The sequence below is a fragment of the Lepus europaeus genome, chromosome 7 (assembly GCF_033115175.1).
Source record: "Lepus europaeus isolate LE1 chromosome 7, mLepTim1.pri, whole genome shotgun sequence".
Taxonomy (NCBI): domain Eukaryota; kingdom Metazoa; phylum Chordata; class Mammalia; order Lagomorpha; family Leporidae; genus Lepus; species Lepus europaeus.
Window position 1 is genome coordinate 91,452,332 of NC_084833.1, and position 19,778 is coordinate 91,472,109.

General features: G+C 42.7%; 1 protein-coding gene across 1 annotated transcript; it reads right to left on the reverse strand.

The window, feature by feature from the left end:
* Positions 1-2,563: 2,563 nt before the first annotated feature.
* Positions 2,564-3,066, reverse strand: LOC133764658 (mediator of RNA polymerase II transcription subunit 8-like). Its single transcript, XM_062198332.1, has one exon. The coding sequence runs from the start codon at positions 3,047-3,049 to the stop codon at positions 2,564-2,566; it is 486 nt and encodes a 161-aa protein (XP_062054316.1). The 5' UTR covers positions 3,050-3,066.
* Between the last annotated feature and the right edge of the window lie 16,712 nt (positions 3,067-19,778).

The following is a 19,778-nucleotide window of genomic DNA, read 5'->3' on the forward strand; positions in this document are numbered from 1 at the left end:
TAGGTTGTAGCTATGTCCAGGACTCCATGAAACAGTAAAAGCACGGAATAAGCACGGAAACTATTTTTACTAGAAATAAGTGTCAATCATTTGCATTCTGTGAAGTTTCTAAGTAGAGTAGTTAAGAGTCTGGACTTTAAAGTTACACAGATCAAAGTCTAAACTCTGGTTTTATTTTTTTACTGGCTGTGTTTTTCTCAAAAGTTTTTAACTTCTTTGAGCTGGGTTTTATTCTTCTATAAAAGGAGTTTATTGATTGAAGTACTATGGCTATCTGCTGGTAAGATCAGATGAGATTATGGGTGTAAGATACTCAGTATAATATGTGGCTCACTGTGTGTGCTTAGAAGATATCAACTATTTTGTGTGGGTGTTTAGTCTAGCGGTTAAGACATCCTTGCCTTACATTAGCGTGCTGACTCCAGGTTCTTATTAGTGTAGATGCTGGAAGCCATGGTGATGTCTCAAATACTTGGGTTTCAGCCACACATGTGGGAGATGGGGGGTGAGTCCTGGCTCCTGGTTTTGGCCTGGCCCAGTCCTAGCCATTGCAGGCATTTTAGGAGTGAACAAGTAGATAGGAGGATTCTCTCTCTCTCTCTCTCTCTCTCTCTCTCTCTCTCTCTCCCTTTCTCTCTTTGTCACTCAAATACATTTTAATTTAATCATTAGACACCAATAATAATAATGTTGTGATTACTAAAGAATGAGACAGAAGTAAAGGGTAAACCCTGCCCTCAAGGGGAAAATACTTTACTTGCCTCCTTTTAGATGGAGACAAAAACAACTTTATAAATAATCTTAAATATGCAATGTTCTTACTAAAACTCTGATTTTGTTTTGTTTTGTTTGCTTGCTTATAGAAGTTCTCTTGTAGTTAAAGCCTCTGAGTTTATGCTGAGGAACTCCCTTTTTTATCCAACAGGGTCACTGTGCTGTGAGATTATCCAGTTCAGACCTGACACATTCCCATCAGGAATGACAATAACAGATGTCGGTCAAGAGAACTCAACCGTGTTCCTGGAATTTACTCTTGTGTGGAGAAATAGAAGATGCAGGCAGATATGAAGCATCGTTTCCAAAGATGACTCAGAGGGTGTCTGGATTCTTGCTCCTGATTGTGCGCCTGAATCCTTCCTGAAATCTAGGCGTGTAGATTTCTTTCTTTCTTTTTCTTTCTTTTTTTTTTTTTTGGCTGTGTATTTATTGAATATGTATTATTTCAGTTTTTTAAAAATTTATTTGACAGAAAGACAGTGAGAGAGAGAGACAGAGAGAAAGGTCTTCCTTCCGTTGGTTCACTCCCCAAATGGCCGCTACGGCCGGCGCTGCACCGGCCCGAAGCCAGGAATCAGGTGCTTCTTCCTGGTCTCCCATGTGGGTGTAGGGGCCCAAGCACTTGGGCCATCCTCCACTGCCTTCCTGGGCCACAGCAGAGAGCTGGACTGGAAGAGGAGCAACCGGGACAGAATCGGTGCCCATATGGGATGCGGGTGCTGCAGGTGGAGGATTAACCAAGTGAGCCACGGCGCCGGCCCCTGAATATGCATTATTTCATACACTGTGTGGTTTTACATTCATCTTCTCATTTTGGTCCTTACAACATCCCTATGAGGTAGGTATTATTACCATTTACAAATCATAAAACAGGTTCAGAAAAGTTAGTTCACTCAGTCAAGGTCCACATAGCAGTGGTGCTGCAATTTATCTATTGCTGAAAGCCCATATTCTAGGAGTCAACTCTGTGAGGAAGTGGGTTAAGTCGCCACCACCAGCAGTGTCAGCATCCCACATGGGCACCAGTACTAGTCCTGGCAGCTCCACTTCCAATGCAACTCTCTGCTTTGGTCTGGGAAAATAGTGAGAGATGGCCGAAGTCCTTGGGCCCCTGCACCCACGTGGGAGAACTGGAAGAAGCTCCTGGCTCTTGGCTTCAGATCAGCACAGCACCAGCCATTGTGGCCATTTGGAGAGTGAACCAACAGATGAAAGACCTCTTTCTCTCTCTGCCTCTGCCTCTCAAATAAATAAATCTTTTTTTTTTTTTGACAGACACAGTGGATAGTGAGAGAGAGAGAGACAGAGAGAAAGGTCTTCCTTTGCTGTTGGTTCACCCTCCAATGGCCGCTGTGGCCAGCACACTGCGCTGATCCAAAGCCAGGAGCCAGGTGCTTCTCCTGGTCTCCCATGCGGGTGCAGGGCCCAAGCACTTGGGCCATCCTCCACTGCACTCCCGGGCCACAGCAGAGAGCTGGACTGGAAGAGGGGCAACGGGGACAGAATTCAATGCCCCGACTGGGATTAGAACCCTGTGTGCCGGGGCCGCAGGCAGAGGATTAACCTATTGAGCCACGGTGCTGGCCAAATAAATAAATCTTGAAAAGAAAAAAGAGGAAAAAAAAAGCCCATGTTCTTTTTATTGTACCCAATTAGGTGAGTCTTGAGTAAAAGATAATTTCACTGCCCTACTCTGCAAAGAGGACCTGGGAATGGAGGTTGCCGGCCACAGTCATCACTGGTAGGGTTACATTGAATCTGACTTGATATTGGTTTTTATTCCACTTCACATTTTCCCTGTTTGACCTGCTTGGGCCATTTGCACTCCATTAAGCATTGGCTGCTGCTGGCCTGGAGCTCCTGCCATCTGCACCTGCTGTAGTCCCAAGGCTCCTGCAAGGATGGCCCCAGCTCCTGGCTGACCCGGCTGGCCAGGACCACTGCTGCCTGAAGGTCTCCAATTAGACAGCCTCTTCCCAAAGGCAACATCTGCCACCAGGGCATTGATGTCTGCAGGGTTAAATGTCTGCTTGTTTGGCCAGAGACCTCCACTCTCTGATTCTTGCTCCTCTTTGCTGATTTTCTCCAGAAGGTTTGAGCACATTTTATTCAAGCTCTGGATCTGCTTCTGAGCTGCATCAGCACCAGTGTGGGCAGCACGTGTCTTAAGTTGCTTCTCCTGCTCTTCAACCTCAGGGTCAGGCTTGGTTCTTAGATGGTCAGGGACCACCTCATGGCTGAAGACAGGCACCCGTCCTGCAGTCTGCCTCATGAGATCTTGATCTCGGTCTGGGGGTAACACCAGAGGGATGGTGACCTGGGTGCAGGGCAGTGGTGTCTTTTCATGCTTCAAGACCTGGTTCAGAGTGTTCAACCACCCAGAGAGCAAGGCAAAACTGTCCCGGACAGAGGGCCAGGTTAGCCTATCGTACTTGTTCTCCAGCTTGTAAATGAAGCTTCCCAGTGAGTTTTTCAGCTCAGCCACTTGGCATGTGCATCTAATGATGCCTCAAGCTGCTCTCCCTCTGCATTGCAGCGGCTGTGGCAGCCACAGCTGCTTTTCTTTCAATTCTGTGAACTACCAAGAATCCTTAAACAGCAGCAATGTCTATTGCTTGTACTCACAGGGTCCCAAAAGATACAAAACAGATCAAAAGCCAAGACACAGGGCATAAGTTCTGCAACACGGAAGACAGATGACCTGGTACAGTGTGATGAAGGAAGGTTTCCTGGAGGAGGCAGCATATGCAACAGGTGTCTGTCCAAGTGGCACAGCCACTCTCTATCTCCACTCCCACTTCTGTCTGCTGCAAACGGCTCCCCTTGCTCTCTTCTTTGCTTGCAGGTTTCTGTCCCCTTGTAACTTCTGACTCATGGCTTCTGCCCCACCCCTCTTCATTGTTTATCCTCACTCATTTCTGCCCTAATACCTGTGGATTCCTCAAATCTTGTGTTTAAACTCCCCAGGAAAAAGTATCAATTAGGGAGCCAGCCCTCTGGCATAGCGGGAAAGCCACCACCTTCTTCCAATATGAGCCCTGGTTCAAGTTCCAGCTGTTGTACTCCCCATCCAGCTCCCCGTTAGTGTGCTTGAGAAAGCAGCAGAGGATAGTCCAAGTGCTTGGACCCATGCACCAACGTGAGAGACCTGGAAGAAGCTTCTGACTCGCTTTCTCTCTAAAACTCTATCTTTCAAATAAATAAATCTTTTAAAAAAAAAAAAAAGACTGTACCACTTAGTAATTTTGTGGGGAGAGGATTGCCAGTGCAGGAGGCAGGGAGGACAGTGTGCAGCTTGTTGCAATGGTCCAGAAAAGAGGATATCTGGTCTTGGCCCAGGACTCAAACAATGGGAATGGAAATAAGGCGTTGATGAGGAAGGCAATTGGGTAACTTACTATACTCAGCAGGAGAGGAAAGAGGAACTGTCAAAAATAATTCTGAAGTTCTAAATTTGTGTGACAAAACCAAAAATGGCAATAAACGGGCTTTAAGTTGGTTTGCTAGAGGACGGAAAGTGTGAATTCTGCTTTAGACATGCTCATAATTTAAGTGGAAAGGATCAGATCAGTTATTTTAAAATGATCAAATATTTTTAATTTTCATGGGAGCCCCTTTCTACAAACGAATTTTTAAGTGAAAGTCCAATATTTGCAATGAATAAAAGTATACTTAGTGAGGGAATATTGGATGGGACAGTACCAGAGGCTTCTCAACCACGCCTCCTTATATTACTTCCCACCCCAACACTATCTATGGGGACCTCTTAGATGGTTCTGGAAAAATGATTGGAAAATAGCTTCATATTTTTAGATGAGAAAACTGCTGCTCAAGAGCTCACAGCTGCTCAGTAACAGATTCAGAACCAGAAATCTGGTTTCCTCACGCACAACTCATTAATGGAATGTTTAATGTGTGCCAACCCTGTGCAATGTGTGAAGGCTCCAGTGTGAGACAGACAGACCCAGGTTCTGACACCACAGAACCTACATGCAAGCATACAATGAATGACTCCATTCAAAGAGTGATAAATAGAACAGAGTGTTGTGGGACAGGGTGACTGGCGTGTGGCTGAGTGAGGTAAGAGTCAGGAGGAGGCAGCTGGGTGGAGAACCAGGGCAAGTAGGCTCTGAGGAGGAACAGAAATTGCAAAGACAATGAGGGTGGAATGAGCTTGACATGTCTTGAAGAAAATAAGAGACCAGGGTGGCTGAAGAGCAGTGAATAGAGGAGGAGATAAGTGACAGGAGGTAAGTAACAGAAAAACCAATTGGGACCAATCATTCACCATCTTGCTTTGTAAAACTTAGTGTGCCACCAAGACTGGTTTTCTGGAGTCAGCACTGTGGCACAGAAGGTAAAGCTGCTGTCTGTGGTGGCCAGCATCCCATGGGTGCTGATTCAAGTCCAGGTCCCTGCTAATGCACCTGGGAAAGCAGCAGAGAATTTCCCAAGTGCTTGGGCCCCTAAATACACATTGTAGACTTGGAAGAAGCTTCTGACTCCCGCTTCAGCTTGTCCCAGCCCCAGCCATTGCAGCCATTTGGAGAGTGAAACAGCATGTCTGTCTGTCTGTCTGTCTCTCTCTCTCTCTCTCTCTTCTATCTCTCCCTCTTTCTGTCTGTAACTCTGCCTTTCAAATGAACAAATAAATCTTTTTTTAAAAAAAAAGACTTTGGGTTTTCTGTGTGGATGTGTCCTTTTTAAAACTTTTACTTAATTTCATTTTTAACTGAGAGGGAGAGGGAGAGGAGGAGGGAAAGAGAGAGAGAGAGAGAGAGAGAGAGAGAGAGAGAGAGAGAGGGAGAGAGAGGGAGGGAAGGGAGAGAGAGAGAGATCGATCTTCCATCTGCTTGTTGACTCTCCAATTGCCCAAATAGCTGGGCCTGGGCCATGGCCAAGTCAAGTATTCAGAACTCAGTCCAAGTCTCACACATGGAGGCAGGGACCCAGGTACTTAAGCCATCACCTGCTTCCTTCCAGGGCATACATTAGCAGGAAGTTGGATTGGAATTGGAATAGCTGGGACTCAAACCAGGTAATCTGATATTGGATATGGGCATCCCAAGTGTTCACTGAACCACTGCACCAAATGCCAGCACCCACCAAGATTTTTGAATGTAGAGGTCCAACAGTCACTGGAAATTTGGGTTAAGGTCATGCTTGGGATACAGGTTTAAGAGGCAGTGCTTTCTCAGGGCAGAGCCATTTGAAACTGGATGTGAATCAGGCAGCCAAAGCTAGAGCTTAGGAGAAAAAAAAAAGGGCCAAGAAAAGAAACTCAAGGAATATTTCAGGAAAGAAGAGGTGTGGGTAAAAGTCACAGAACAAATGTAACTAAGAAGAACACCAGCTGATGCAACCCCACAGAAACCATGGATACCATGACCCTCGAAATGGAACATGGTGTCAACAGCATCAAATGCTTCCACCACCACCACATCCCACATCCATGAACAAACAAGTCAAAGACAGGAGGAATAGATTCTTAGTTTTTGCAACTAGGAAAACACAGTTATCCAGGAGAGCATTGATAGAACAGCCTCTAGAGGCAGATGTTTGGTGCAGTGGTTAAGATGCCCATAGGAATGCTTGCATCCCATAAAAGAGTGTCTGGGTTTGAGTAGCAGGTCTGTTCTGCTTTCTGGATTCCTATTCAGGCAGATCTGTGAGGCAGCAGATGATGGCTCAAGTACTTGTGTCCTTGCCACCCGTGTGGGAGACTGATCGAGTTCTCAGTTCCTAATTTCACCTTGTTCTAGCGCCTAGCTGCAGGCATCTGGGGAGTGAACTAACGGCTGTAAGATCTTTGTCTGTTTCTGTCTCTCCATCTTTGAAATAAAGTGAAAATAAGTAGAAATTTATAAATAAAGATAAAAACCACTGTTCCTCAACAGTAGAGACAGGAGCTGTAACAATAATCAAATTTCAAAATGTCAATTTCGCTCAAATACATCACATTTTTTTCCTACTATTTGTTGAATACTTAGTGGAGGGTTAAGCTTGTGATTATAAAATAAACTGAAAGTCTGTCATTGTGAAAATTAAAAGAAAGTATAAGAAAGGAAGGGAGAGGGAGGGTGGGCAGGAGGGATGGTAGGGCAGAAAGTATCACTACGCTTCTAAATCTGTATATATGAAATACATGAAATTTGTTCACCTTACATAAATAAAAAGTTACTTTAAAAAGATCAAGATATTCCCAGGACAAAAAAATTTTTTTAAAGGAAAGCAAGCACAATCTTCATAATTTGGTAGAACTTTTGGTGGAAGCTAAATTTGAGGAGTGAATTATGGGTCAGAAATAGAATTCAATGCAGCTCATAAATTTGTCCCTGAACATTTATATAAGCAGTTGTAGAAGATGATATGAGGGATAGAGGGGTTCCCGCCATTCTCCCTCACTCAGTAGGCTGAAGGATGAACTAAGGGACACTTGGTGAAGGTTGCCCACTGAAACAGGAGTAGTGTCTTGGAGTAGCACTGAATTTGGAGTATATGAGTTGCCCTCAGAAAGTTTGTAAAAAAAAAATGCATATTATTAAAAACTGTGTGTGGGTTTGAATTTTTTTTGGCACCAAAGCAAATATCTATTAATTCAAAGTTTGTGAAAAATGGAATTAAAGATATCCATTCTAGTGGGGAAAAAATTGAAATCCATTTAGAGTTTCTTCATACTATGCATTTTCCATCAACCTTTGAAGACAATCTCTTGTGCATGAATTTACTGTGCTTGATGATTCTGTGAGCTTGTATGTAAGAAAGTGTAAATATTCAGAGAGAGATGATTCAAACAGTAATTTCAGTGATGGAAGCCAAACTTCTTATTGCACAGTCTGGCCCTTAGACATAGATGTACAAGTGTGTGTAAGGAGGAGGAGGAAGGGAGGAAAGCAGGACAGAGGGAAAAGGAAGGAAGGAAAGGAGGGAGGGAGGAGAGGAGGGTTAGGAGAGAAGGAGGAAACTGGGAGCTGTGAAGAACACTGTTGACCTTGGCCTGGGAGTTATCCTCACAGTCACCTGCTCTCCATGGCCAGGGCTACAGGAATCCCCACTCCTGGAGACCACCTTCTGGGGAGGGGTACATGAAGATACTGATCTTTGTCACAAGTGAAGATGGAAACTGTTCAGTGCCACAAAGATGAAATGAGAACTGTACTTTTCTTAACTCAGCTATTGCGTGGGTATTAAAGCAGGATCATACTACCTCAGAGACAAGCTACAAGGAAATCCCTCTTTTGCACGTTCATTGTAGGAGAGAAGGGAGGTGCAGTCAATCTTAGGGACTTGTTATTCCCCAGGATAGCCTTCCCTTGGCCACCAATTTTATTTCCCGGAGTCACAGATTTTAGCATTTACCATCTCTATCATGGAAGGCTGTTTTACATAATATGTAAAATTACATAGACCAAATAATCTGATATCTTGTAACTAACCTGCAAATCATTTCACACCACTGACTAAATATGTCCCGGTACTTTTTACTTCAATTTCTCACTTTGTCCAGTTTTAAACCTAAACTTGGTTTGGTTCCCCCCGATGAATACATCAACAACCTCAGTAAACAGAATTGGTCTGGTACACACACAGTACTACCATGTTCAGTGAATGAAGAAGTGATGAACAAAAACCTAAGGAGTGAATTTCATTCTAAGAAATTTGGGTGACATCTTCCTACTGGTAGCTTGCCAGTCTCCTGAGAACTCCAACTACAGGAATCAGTCTCGAGGGCACGTACCAAGAGCCTTCTCACCTTGACTCAACTCTGAGTGTCATGGTTTCATGTTCTATAACAGGCATTCAGCTGTTATAAAACTGTGCTGGCACAGGGTGTGATTTTTACACCCGGGTCCAAAGTCTTAGTTCTTCTTCACTAAGAATCATTTGTGATTATGCCACTGAAAGAAACACCTTAAATTATCTTCTTCCTTTTCCTAAGAAGGAAGCACTGGAAGTTGGTGGCATTAACTGTCAGTCACAAGGTTGGAGTGGGGCAGAAGGAAGCTAAGCATATCCTCCAGGCAGTGAGACACACTCACAATGCTGTAACCAAAGGTGTGGCTGTGCCAATGTGCTGTGTGTGGAATGACTGCATCAGTGCCACGTGGTTTAAAAACAAAGAGTGAAGATTCAGAGGATTTAGTGTTTTGAGTTGATTCAATTACTGATGTGGAAATAAAGTCGGGCATTTGGTTGGAAAATATGACTAACTATGCTTCAGCTGTTTGGGTCACATGGAACAATTAAGTCGTTTAAGTATGGGAAGAAATGGGTTTAGGAACTGTTACATAGCAATGTTTCTGACCATATCCACCTGAGGATCCAGCAGGATTGTAGTGTCAGATGGGCCATGCTTCCATCGTCCCATCTGGTCCTTGCCTTTCCTGAAGAGAAGTTTCTGATAGCTAATCTTCCTTGCAGCTTAAAAACCACTAGGCCTTTTCCCCTTATCTTAGTGTATGTTCTGGAAATATAGGTAAGTTTTAAAATTAGCCTAAGGAAGCCATCTAATCCAGAAAACCTGTTTCCTCCAATAAGCCTGAAATTGTATTCCATGGACAAACAACAACACATTCATTGGTAGGCATTCTTTCCTATGTTCTAAACTACCATGTGCCCATGGCTGGGTTCAGCCTCTTATGGATAATTTAATAGTTGACTAAATGGTCTTCACAGAGCACAGAGGGCCTTTTGTGCTGCCACACCCATATTTGCCCACAATAAACAGAGGGAGAAAGGATATTAACTACTAGGGAATGGATAATTCATGTTCTTATTTCTAATTCTAGAGAGCTAGGTAGTATAATTTTTATTTTTTAACTTTGTTCTCTGTGTCTTAGTACATTGCAGAAGAATTTCACAGTGGCCTCCCAAAAGCAGATTAAGTACTGTTTTGACTACTTAATAGTACGTAAGTACAGATATTTGGCAGTACAAAAGAAGGAGTTAGTACATAAGTACAAATGGAAGAGATTATTTTTTATTTCAAGTAAATACTTAAACAACATGGGTCCTACCAGTGTCTGGACTGTTGGTCTGAGTCGTGGAGCTGCCTTACTCATGGCCCTGCAATGATGTCATGATTCCTCCTCCCTCCCACAAATAATCAATATATTGAGATCAAATGTGATCATATTGAGCCACTTTTCTAGAGCCTTCTGAGCCCTCTAACGATGTGATCTCTGGATAGGACCATTGGATAATTGGAATTTCTTGATGGACAATGGTCTGTAATATTTAAGTATTCCACCGGACACTTTTGGTTCCAAAAAAATTTTTAATAGAATTTCATATCCTCAAAAGTAGCACAAGAATGACAAACACTAAGTCATTTGACTTAACTCAATACTAGTGGCTCTCAGGTTATGGGAACAGAGAAAGTGTGTAAGAGCTGCAGCTGCAAACCTGAAAGAATGGCTTCAGCAACTGGTCAACTGGTTTTGAGGATGAGGTTTGTGTCTCTGGGGTCATTGGAACTGTCTTCCCTTCCTCCCTTCACCCTTGAACCACTCTTGCCACCATCTTGAAGATTGTTGAAACAGTAGTTGCCACTCACTGAGCATTTGTTTTGTACCACCAAGCCTGCTAAGGGCTGTCCATCCACTATTCTGTTTAGCACATGGTTCTACAGATAGCATGGATGTGTTCAAACTCCAGTTCTTTCTCATGTCAGTTGTGTGGCCTTAGCACAAGTCTCTTAATCTCTCTGCATTTGTTTTATTACTCAAAAATAGGAATAAAAATAGAACTATTATGACAGTAAAAAAAATACATGTGAAGCATTTAAACAGCTCTGGTACACAGAAAAGTATAAATATTTGACACCCTTATTACCAACTACATTTAGAAATGGGGTTTATAGCTGAGACTAGGAGAGGCTACATATCTTTGTATTTCACACCAGTCTCCCAAGAGCAGGTTAAGACCTGCCTTGAGATTGAATTGTATAGATGATGACTTGGCCATATCATAATACAGATCATCAAGCCAACCCTCCTGAGGATGGAGAGAGACTCCCATTCCTTTGGCATTGTATTTTCTCTGACAACCCCTTCACATCCCGCATCTTGAATATACGTACAAGATTTACTAGGCTGCTGCCTTAGTGTGCTATGACAAAATACCTAAGACCAGCTAATTTATATTTTACAAAATAAAGGTTTATTTGGCTCACAGTTCTGGAGGCTGGGACATCCCAGAGCATGGCAGCAGCATGTGGTGGGCTTTTGTTGAGGGTCTTCCTGGGGCATCGTCATACTGTGCTGGAGGCTTTCATACAGCAGGACAGAGCAAGCATGTCAGAGGGCACTGACTTTTATAGCAAAGCCACTCCCTCAATAACTCCTGAATCCATTAATCTCCTAATCCAGGAATGGATGATCCGTTCATGAGGGCAGAGCTCTAGTGACCCAATCACCTCTCAAAGGCCCTACCTCACAAATACCACTAACTCATGACTTTGGGGATTAAGTTTCCAACAGATGAAACTTGGGAGACTTAGCAAACCACAGCAACTAGCATGGGACATGGACGGAGGAGTAGGGGTGTGGTCAAGAGGTCTAGGCCAGATTTGGAGTCAACTAAGAACAGGAGACTGTTGTTGAGACAAAGGGAAGGTAACTGAAGGCTCCACATTGTAGAGGGCCCACTTGGCCAGTTTTCCACAGGTGCAGAGCTGTGACTATTGGTTGCCTGTACCTACTTTCTTTCTTCATGATCCCATTCATCCACCACTGACCACAAGTGGTCACGTAGTCCTGGAAATGTGACTGTGTGACTGGAGAGAATGAGATTGTTGCAAGTGTAAAGCACTCCAAAATCTTCATGGAAAGGTGGAAAAGATGGAATGGAAGGGTAACGTGCATTTTCCTTGAACTCTTTGGAGACCCCCTCATGTGAAATGCACACTGGCTTTGAAGACATTGAGTAAACAACAATATAAAATATCTCATTAATAATTTCTTATAATATCCACTATATTTGAAATGATAGTATTGTGAATACACAGTTAACATTATTTTTAAAAATACACAGCTAACATATTATTTAAAATTATTTATTTTCATTTCCTTTGAAAGGCAGAGGGAGAGAGACAGAGACCAGTTTTCTATCCTCTGGTTCACTCCCCAAATGCCAGCAACAGCTAGGACTGGGCCAGACCAAAGCCAGGAGCTTGAAATTCCATATGGGTCTCCCCATGTGGGTGGTGGGAACCCAAGGACCTGGATACTTGAACCATCATTTGCACATCTTAGGTTGTTCATTAGCAGGAAGCTGGATTCAAAATACATTAGCTGGGACTCAAATCAGCCATCAGTTATGTTATTAAGGACATCCCAAGCAGCAACTTAACTGCTGTGCCAAGTACTCACTACTAAAACATATTATTAAATTTTATTTTACATGCTTCTTGTTTTTTTTTTTAATGTAATTGTTAGAAATTTCAAAGTTACAAATGTGACCTATGCATCTGAGGCCCCTAGTACAGAACAAAGCTAAGGATAAAAGAGAAGCAATAAATAAGAGTGCCAATTGTTAAATCAACAACAGGAGTCCCTGTGCACTTGCTCCCCATGTAGGACCTCTGTCCTTAATGTGTTGTACTATGAGAATTGATGGTAAAACTAGTCTTCAAACAGTACTTTATACTTTATACCTTGTGTGTCTGTGTGTGCAAACTGTTGAAATCTTTACTCAGTATAGAGTTGATCTTCTGTATATAAAGATAATTGAAAATGAATCTCAATGAAGAATGGGATGGGAGAGGGTGTAGCAGATGGGATGGTTTGTGGGTAGATGGTGGTTAATGGCAGGGGAAGAACTACTAATAATCCAAAAGTTGTACTTTCAAAATTTATAAAGTTTTCTATAAAAAAGAGAAGCAATAGCTGGGAAGAATGTTAGGGAACAGGTAAAGGTGGTCTTGAGGTCAAAGAGCTTGTATGGTCACAGGAGGTGACAATGAGAGATGGAAGGACTTGGGCTGTGATTGGATTTTATGGGGTGAGTGTTTGAATGGTGTAGAGCCACCAGTCTTTGTGATTGACAGCTAATTTCCTTCTGAAGTAACAAATCAACTTGATGGCTGACCTCATTGGAAAGAAGAACCACACTTAATGATTAGAAAGGACAGAGAAAAATTTGAGATAGTTGTATGTATTTGCCTTGATATCTATGTCTTCACTGATAGCAGAGGAAGCTCCTCATCAAACAGGATTGGTACCTAGCCGAGGGAAGGCTGAGGGAAGGACTGGAACCAGAGACTCCAGGGTCCAGCAAAAAGAAAATGTACCTGCTGGGCAGAGATTACTAGAAAGTAGGGATTCCAACATAGGGGGTAAACAAGAATCCAGTTTTCCATACTCTAGTAAAAATGGGATCTTAATCTTGGGGAAAACCCAGAAGCCAAGGTATCAAATTGGATGCAAAGTCAAAATTGTCCCAGCAGATATTTCAGTTGAGCCAAAGTTCCTCCACTCCCTCCAAAACTCATTCAGGGTAGAGCAGCCTCATCAATGAGTACAAGAGGATTAGCAAAGATTGAGAACCTGCTGGGGCACGATCATTATCCAAGATAACACACACACATCAACTCAATTTCCCTTGAATAAGTGATGGATGCCATCAGATTCATGATATCTTGATCAAATTAAGTGTACAGTATGCCCCTAATAAATAATGAATGTCTCAACATACAGTGTCCTGATTTATGGAAGAGAGATAGGGAATTAACAAGCTGAATGGGGGATCTCCCTCTGTGTGTGTGTGTGTGTGTGTCCCATTCTATCTGTAACTGTGCCTTTCAAACAAACTTTTTAAAAAACTTTAGCCTATTGAGCTGCATGCTGGCTTTTTAATCCTCCTCCTGCGGTGCCAGCACCCCGGGTTCTAGTCCAGGTAAGGGCACCGGATTCTGTCCCGGTTGCTCCTCTTCCAGTCCAGCTCTCTGCTCTGGCCCAGGAGTGCAGTGGAGGATGGCCCAAGTGCTTGGGCCCCGCACCCACATGGAGACCAGGAGAAGCACCTGGCTCCTGGCTTCAGATCAGCGCGGTGCGCCAGCTGCAGCGGCCACTGGGGGGTGAACCAATGGAAAAGGAAGACCTTTCTCTCTGTCTCTCTCTCTCACTGTCCACTCTGCCTGTCAAAAATAAAAATAAATTAAAAAAAAAACCTTAAAAAAATGTTAGAAGGGGAAAATGGGTTGATTTTCACAGTTCAATCTCCAACATTATTGAGTAATTTTTAGGAGCTCACTTCCTCTAGATCATCTTCTCTCTCTTGGCCTCAGTTTTTTATTTGTAAAATGAAGGAATTGAAATCAGATGATCTCTTTTGTTCCTCTAATTTTTAACCATATATAAACACAGGACACACAATGTTGCCATATCCCCTAGTTCTCAAATCTGCCACATTGAAAGATTTTCAGGAAATGATTTGAACTTAATGCCAAGTATATAATGCAACCCTAAAAAAAGATAGCTCTGAGTTCTTAATGCATATTCCAGTTAATCCCATATGGTTCCTGGGTGATTTTTGTTGCCAAGTATTCTACTTCTGCTACCACTACTATAAAATATTTACTACTATTTCACTTCCTCATTTCTGCTTCCTTGACTTTTATCTTGCTGTATTCAAATCATAAATCAACTTAGATGTTTTCTATGAAAGGGTAAGAAAGATCTTATTTATTAGAGGATAAGGCCTGGTAAGTGGATTTGAAATGTGGGCTTGACTGAAGGCACAGCTTGTACTATATCTCAGCCCCCTGCTCAGCTCAAAATGATCCAAACGAGAGTCTCTAGTATCTGAGCCAGCACTAGCAGATACTCCCAGGCACTCACAGTTCTTAGAAATTTCTCCTTGCATTGTTTTGAAAACAAAGGCATAATACCCTTGGAATAATAGCCAAGGACCAGGATAGCTAAAGTAGAAAGCCAGATAGAATTGGAAGAGTCGTGGAACTGTTTTGACTGTAATCTGTACTGTGCTATCTTTTAGTGCCAAGTCTATTAAAGAAAAGAAAAGGTTGTAAAGACAGGAAATCTACTGATACTTTTAGTTAGTGGAAAGCTAATCAAAAGAAACTTCTTAGTTGTGAATTTTTAAACTTTTTGATTCAGGAGATGGTGATACACCTAAGGATGCTTAGAAAATGTCCTTTAATCATGCATAAAGCTTTAAAAATGAAGTGGGTGTTTGGTAAAGATGCGGCCAGGGGCACCCACACCCCATATCAGGGGGCCCGAGTTTGGGTCCTGGTTACATTTTTTAATTCCAGTTTCCTGCTAATGCAAACCCTAGGAAGCAGCAGGTGATGGTTCAAGTACTTGGATGGATTCCTTCCACTTTGAGGAAGACTTGGATTGAGTTCCTGGTTCCTGACTTTGGCCTGGCTCAGCCCTGGTTGTTGTGGGTTTCTGGGGAGTGAACCAAAAGATGGGAGAGGGCTCTGTCTGTCTGTTCTTCTCAGTCTCTCTACGAATCAAAAATTTTTTTAAAAAAAGCAGCAGATATTCATCACTATAAAACATATAAAGAAATTACATTTAAAATAATAAAGCTATGAAAGTGAGATCAGCAGTGTCTTTACCTGTAAAGAGCTGTAAGATGTTAACAGTTGTATTTAAAAATGTCAATCTAGTCTCATTACTAAGACCTAAGAAACTCAGAATTTTCCAGATTCAAGTCATTATAATTAAGTATTCTTTTTTCAGATGATGTGGTGATGACATTATTAAATGATTGACTCTAGAGTGAGATATGAATTTTGAATCTGTATGTCGATGTGTAATTGAAACAACATTTGTGTGATAGAATTTGACCTGTTCAAGCTCATATGTGGAAGAAAAATTTCTCTTCTTGTACATTGTAATTTTGAGAAGAGTTTTTGACAATTTAGGTCAAGTAAGACATCATGATAAACTCTCACAAAATGGTCATGCTATTGGTATGAACTCAGTATCATTGAGTTCAGTTTGAGTATCAAGCAGTAAGTCAGAACAAAACCAAGAAATTCCAAATCAGCATTTCCTAAACCCTACAACATCATGTGTTTGTAAAAGACCAAAAAGTTTTAAAATCTGAGACACATGAGAAAGAAATTCTGGGAACCTAAACAGCTTTAAGACTTGACGTAGGTGGTTATTTATCTTTTATTTGGAAAACAAGATTTAACATGGCTGCTAGTTTGGATTTCTTTCCCTTTTGCTGCAGGAACAGTGCTAATTTGGTTTCTCTTTGGAGCACTGGCACTGCCCGTTGCGTGCTCTGTGTGTTTTGTAATTCACCTCTATCACCTAGATAGATGTAATGACTGACAAGCCCCAGTTCCAAGGGGCACATGAAGTAGACCTTGATTTGGCATGACACACTGTCCTGACTCACCTCCGTAAGATAAGTTATGGGGCCACATATATGACTAAGAAGCCTAGAACAAGCTATTCTTGAATTCTGCAGTCGTTAAACCTTATTTGGAAGTCAGTTATATGGGAGAGGGAGGAGAGGAGAAGGGAAGTAGAGAGAGGGAGAGGGGAGTGAACAGGGAGAAGGAGAGGGAATGGGGAGGGGGAGAGGGGAGGGGGTGGGGGAGAGGGGAGAGGGAGACAGAGAGCTCCTATCTGCAAATGAGTTAGTTCACACTCCAAATGTCTTCAATGGCCAGGATTAGGCCAGGCTGAAGCTGAGATCCAGGAACTCAATCCAGGTGTCCCATGTAGGTGACAGGGACCCAACTACTTGATCCATCACCTACTATGTCCCAGCACCTGCACTGGCGTGAAGCTGCAATTAGGAGCAAAAGTAAGAGCCAGGACCTCTTAACTGGAATTCAGTAAACTCATTAAATGCTTGCACTGAAATTCAATGCCATAACATCAGAAATTAAACCATAATTTGGCTAACATCCTCTTCCCTACATAAAAGTACAACTTACTGTGCTTGTGACATTCAAATTCACTGAACATTTCGATGTTTTTAGAGAGTATCGCTAGTGCCACCTGGTGGAACTATTGTAAATCTCACAGCTTTATGGTCCTTAAAATCAAGGGATATTTTCTATATCCAGGGCTTAAATTTAGTAGCTTGGTATTATGGCTACTTTTCAGAGTCCCTGCTATTTATGTTTTGGTGCCTTTATTATGATATGAGGATGTGGCGATCCATGACACTGATTTTTAAACAGTTATTTTTATCTGAAAGGCTGAGTGACAGAAATAGGGAGAGAGAAAAGAGATCTTCCATCCACTGAGTTACTCCCCAAATGGCTAAAACAGCCAGAGCTGGGGCAGACCAAATCCAGGAGCCAGAAACTTCATCCAGGTCTTCCATATAGGTGGCATGGACCCAAGTACTTGGACCATCTTGCACTGCTCCCCAGGTCACTAGTAGGGAGCTGTACTGGAAGCACATAAAAGTGACTTGAGCCAGCACTCAGATAGGAGGTGTGGGCATTTCAAGCGCAGGTTAACTTGCTGCTCAACAACACCTGTCCTCATGAGACTACTTTAAATTTAACACAACAATTCTCCCAGGCTAATTCTAAGGGCAAAATTTGTTATACCAGTGTAAGTCAATTTCTGCTATTTCAAATACATCTGGGTGATTGGTTCTGTCTGAAGGGGTTTTTTTTAAACCCTTTGCTCTCTTTATCTGATGCTCAGGGCATTACCAGCTGCTTTTTGAGTGCAGGGCATTTAGTCATTAAATTCACACTAGCATCAACTAACATTAACTGTGGTTGTAGCCTTACTTCTCAAACATTAGTTTCCCTCTTCACCTGGCATGAACCACGAGTCTCCTAGAAGGGGCATAGAAGGTATTGGTCATCAGGAATTTACCATGAATTTTTGGCCCCCAATAACACCTGTATAATCTCAGGAACATGTCCTTAGTCCTTCTTAGGACTGCAGAAACTGGGGGACCTACGGAGCTTGCTAAAACAGATTCCTAGGTCCCAAGCCAGGCTTTCTCATTCAGCAGTTCCGGGGTGTCACAAATGCGCATTTCTAACAGGTTACCAGGTGATGCTGCTGTTCCTGAACTGCATAAGATGCTATGAGAAGTGCAATTCTAGCCACATTGCCTATGCAGAGAACTAGACGTCACTTACCTGGAGTTTTCCTGAGAGGCCGGTCAACTGTGTGACATGAGGGCCAAGGACAGTGAGTGGTCTTTCAGCACTGCAGGATACCTCATGGGGCTCCCGGCCAAGAGTGAGGTCTTCCCACTGCTCTTAGGGAGACAGGTGTCCACCACGTTTCACAGTTACACTGATTTCCTGTGCTAAAGAAAGTTAATCTTTTCATTAGGCATCGTAAGTCCATCCTTTTTCTTATTTATTAGAGATCCATTGATTTATATTTGGTGTTGTGACTTACTTGAAGATTAGAAGAAATATGATTGTATCCACAGGGTCCTTTGGTAGAGTTCACTCAAGAAACACCATGCCAAAATCATCATAAAACACTCCTGTACCTCCACACTGGGTTTTACAAAATCTATTCCAGTCTGGAGCAACAGGCCTGGAGCCCTTTACCTGACTTCCTTCTCCGGCCCAGTTAAGCTTTGCCTTTTTATATTAACTCGAGTATTTCTTTCAGGTGAAGCCTTTCTTGGACCAACTCCTTTCCACACCCACCTCCCCCAACATATATATACACACAGGAAAATCCTTCTCGTTAGAAATTTTCAGAGCACCATATTTCTTTTCTCAGTAGCATTTTCTGTCGAGGTAAGGAAGACCCTAGTGAAAACCCCAGCAACAAGGATGGGAAAGTGATGGAAAAGCCTGTTGCGGGCAGCTGTCTGCCTCAGATATATACCTCCTAGAACATAGATCGTGTTGCAGCAGGTCAGCTTCCAGCTAGCCTGCTTGCCCATTGCTCCCTTGTAGCACATGGCAGCAGTAGCCAGCTTACAGAGATGAGGTTAAGTGAAATTAGAAGAAAGTTAGAGACCCGAGGCTTGGGTTCTCATCTCCCCAGGTGGAGAATTTAGCTTCTATTTCCTTTCTGCTCCTAATGACTCCTCTAATATCTCTGCTTCTCACACAAACTCTTGGGCCTCCTCTTTTAAACAATCTAATTCTACTTATCTCCTCCAGAGTACAGCACATTCATTTCCAAATGGCAATGCAACTCCTTCAACATCAAGTTCCTCCACATAAGGCCACCTACAGTGCCCTGGATAACATGGCAGACATTTCCACAGCATATCACCCTGCTATCCCTGAGCCTCCACCACCTGATGGATCCCTTCAGCCAAGACACCCTAAGTTTCCTGACAAGTCGCCAATCTTAGGGCCAATGCAATGCCCCTGTCCAGCATGAAGCAGTTGCAGAAAATGAGACCTTTGCCCAAACGTCATTGTTGATCTGTCAAGAGGGAATGTGAAAGTCACCCAGATGTCTGCCAATAAGGAAGCCCCTAGTGAAAACCCCCAGCCATGAGAAACATCACTAGTGACAGAAAAGCCCCATCATGCTTCCCATGATGCGTCTCATGACATTTATCACAATTATGATTTATACTTATTTGATGAATGTCTGTCTACCTAAGAAGACTGAGTTTCTAGAGAGTAGTGAGATTTTTCTCCTCACTGTTCCCTCTGCATCTACTTATGTTCCCGGCACAGGACATGTGCTTAACTGATTTTTATAGAACAGCTGCATGGACTATTTTCCACACCAATGGCAAAACTTAGGGATCAGACACCCTGTTAAATTGTCAAAGAGCAGAAATGTGTTCAGCTTGACCTTGGGGGTACAGTTGGAGGAAAAAATCAGCAGTCCCTTTGCTCCCCCAAAAGGACACTCAATTCACTGAATATTAACTGCTGCCTTACCCGCTTGTCCCCGTACCAGGTTATAAGCTCTTTATGGGTGGAGATGAGGTTTGCCAAATTCACCCTAACATCTTAGGTCCCTGACATTTAGAAAGCACTTATTAAATGTTAGCAGATGGGCAGAACTTGGGAAAAACAGAAATAATCTAAACAGCCCACG

Bases quoted from the DNA above. Each gene is read 5' to 3' on its own strand.
- LOC133764658 (XM_062198332.1), bottom strand. From the start codon at position 3,049: ATGAGGCAGACTGCAGGACGGGTGCCTGTCTTCAGCCATGAGGTGGTC.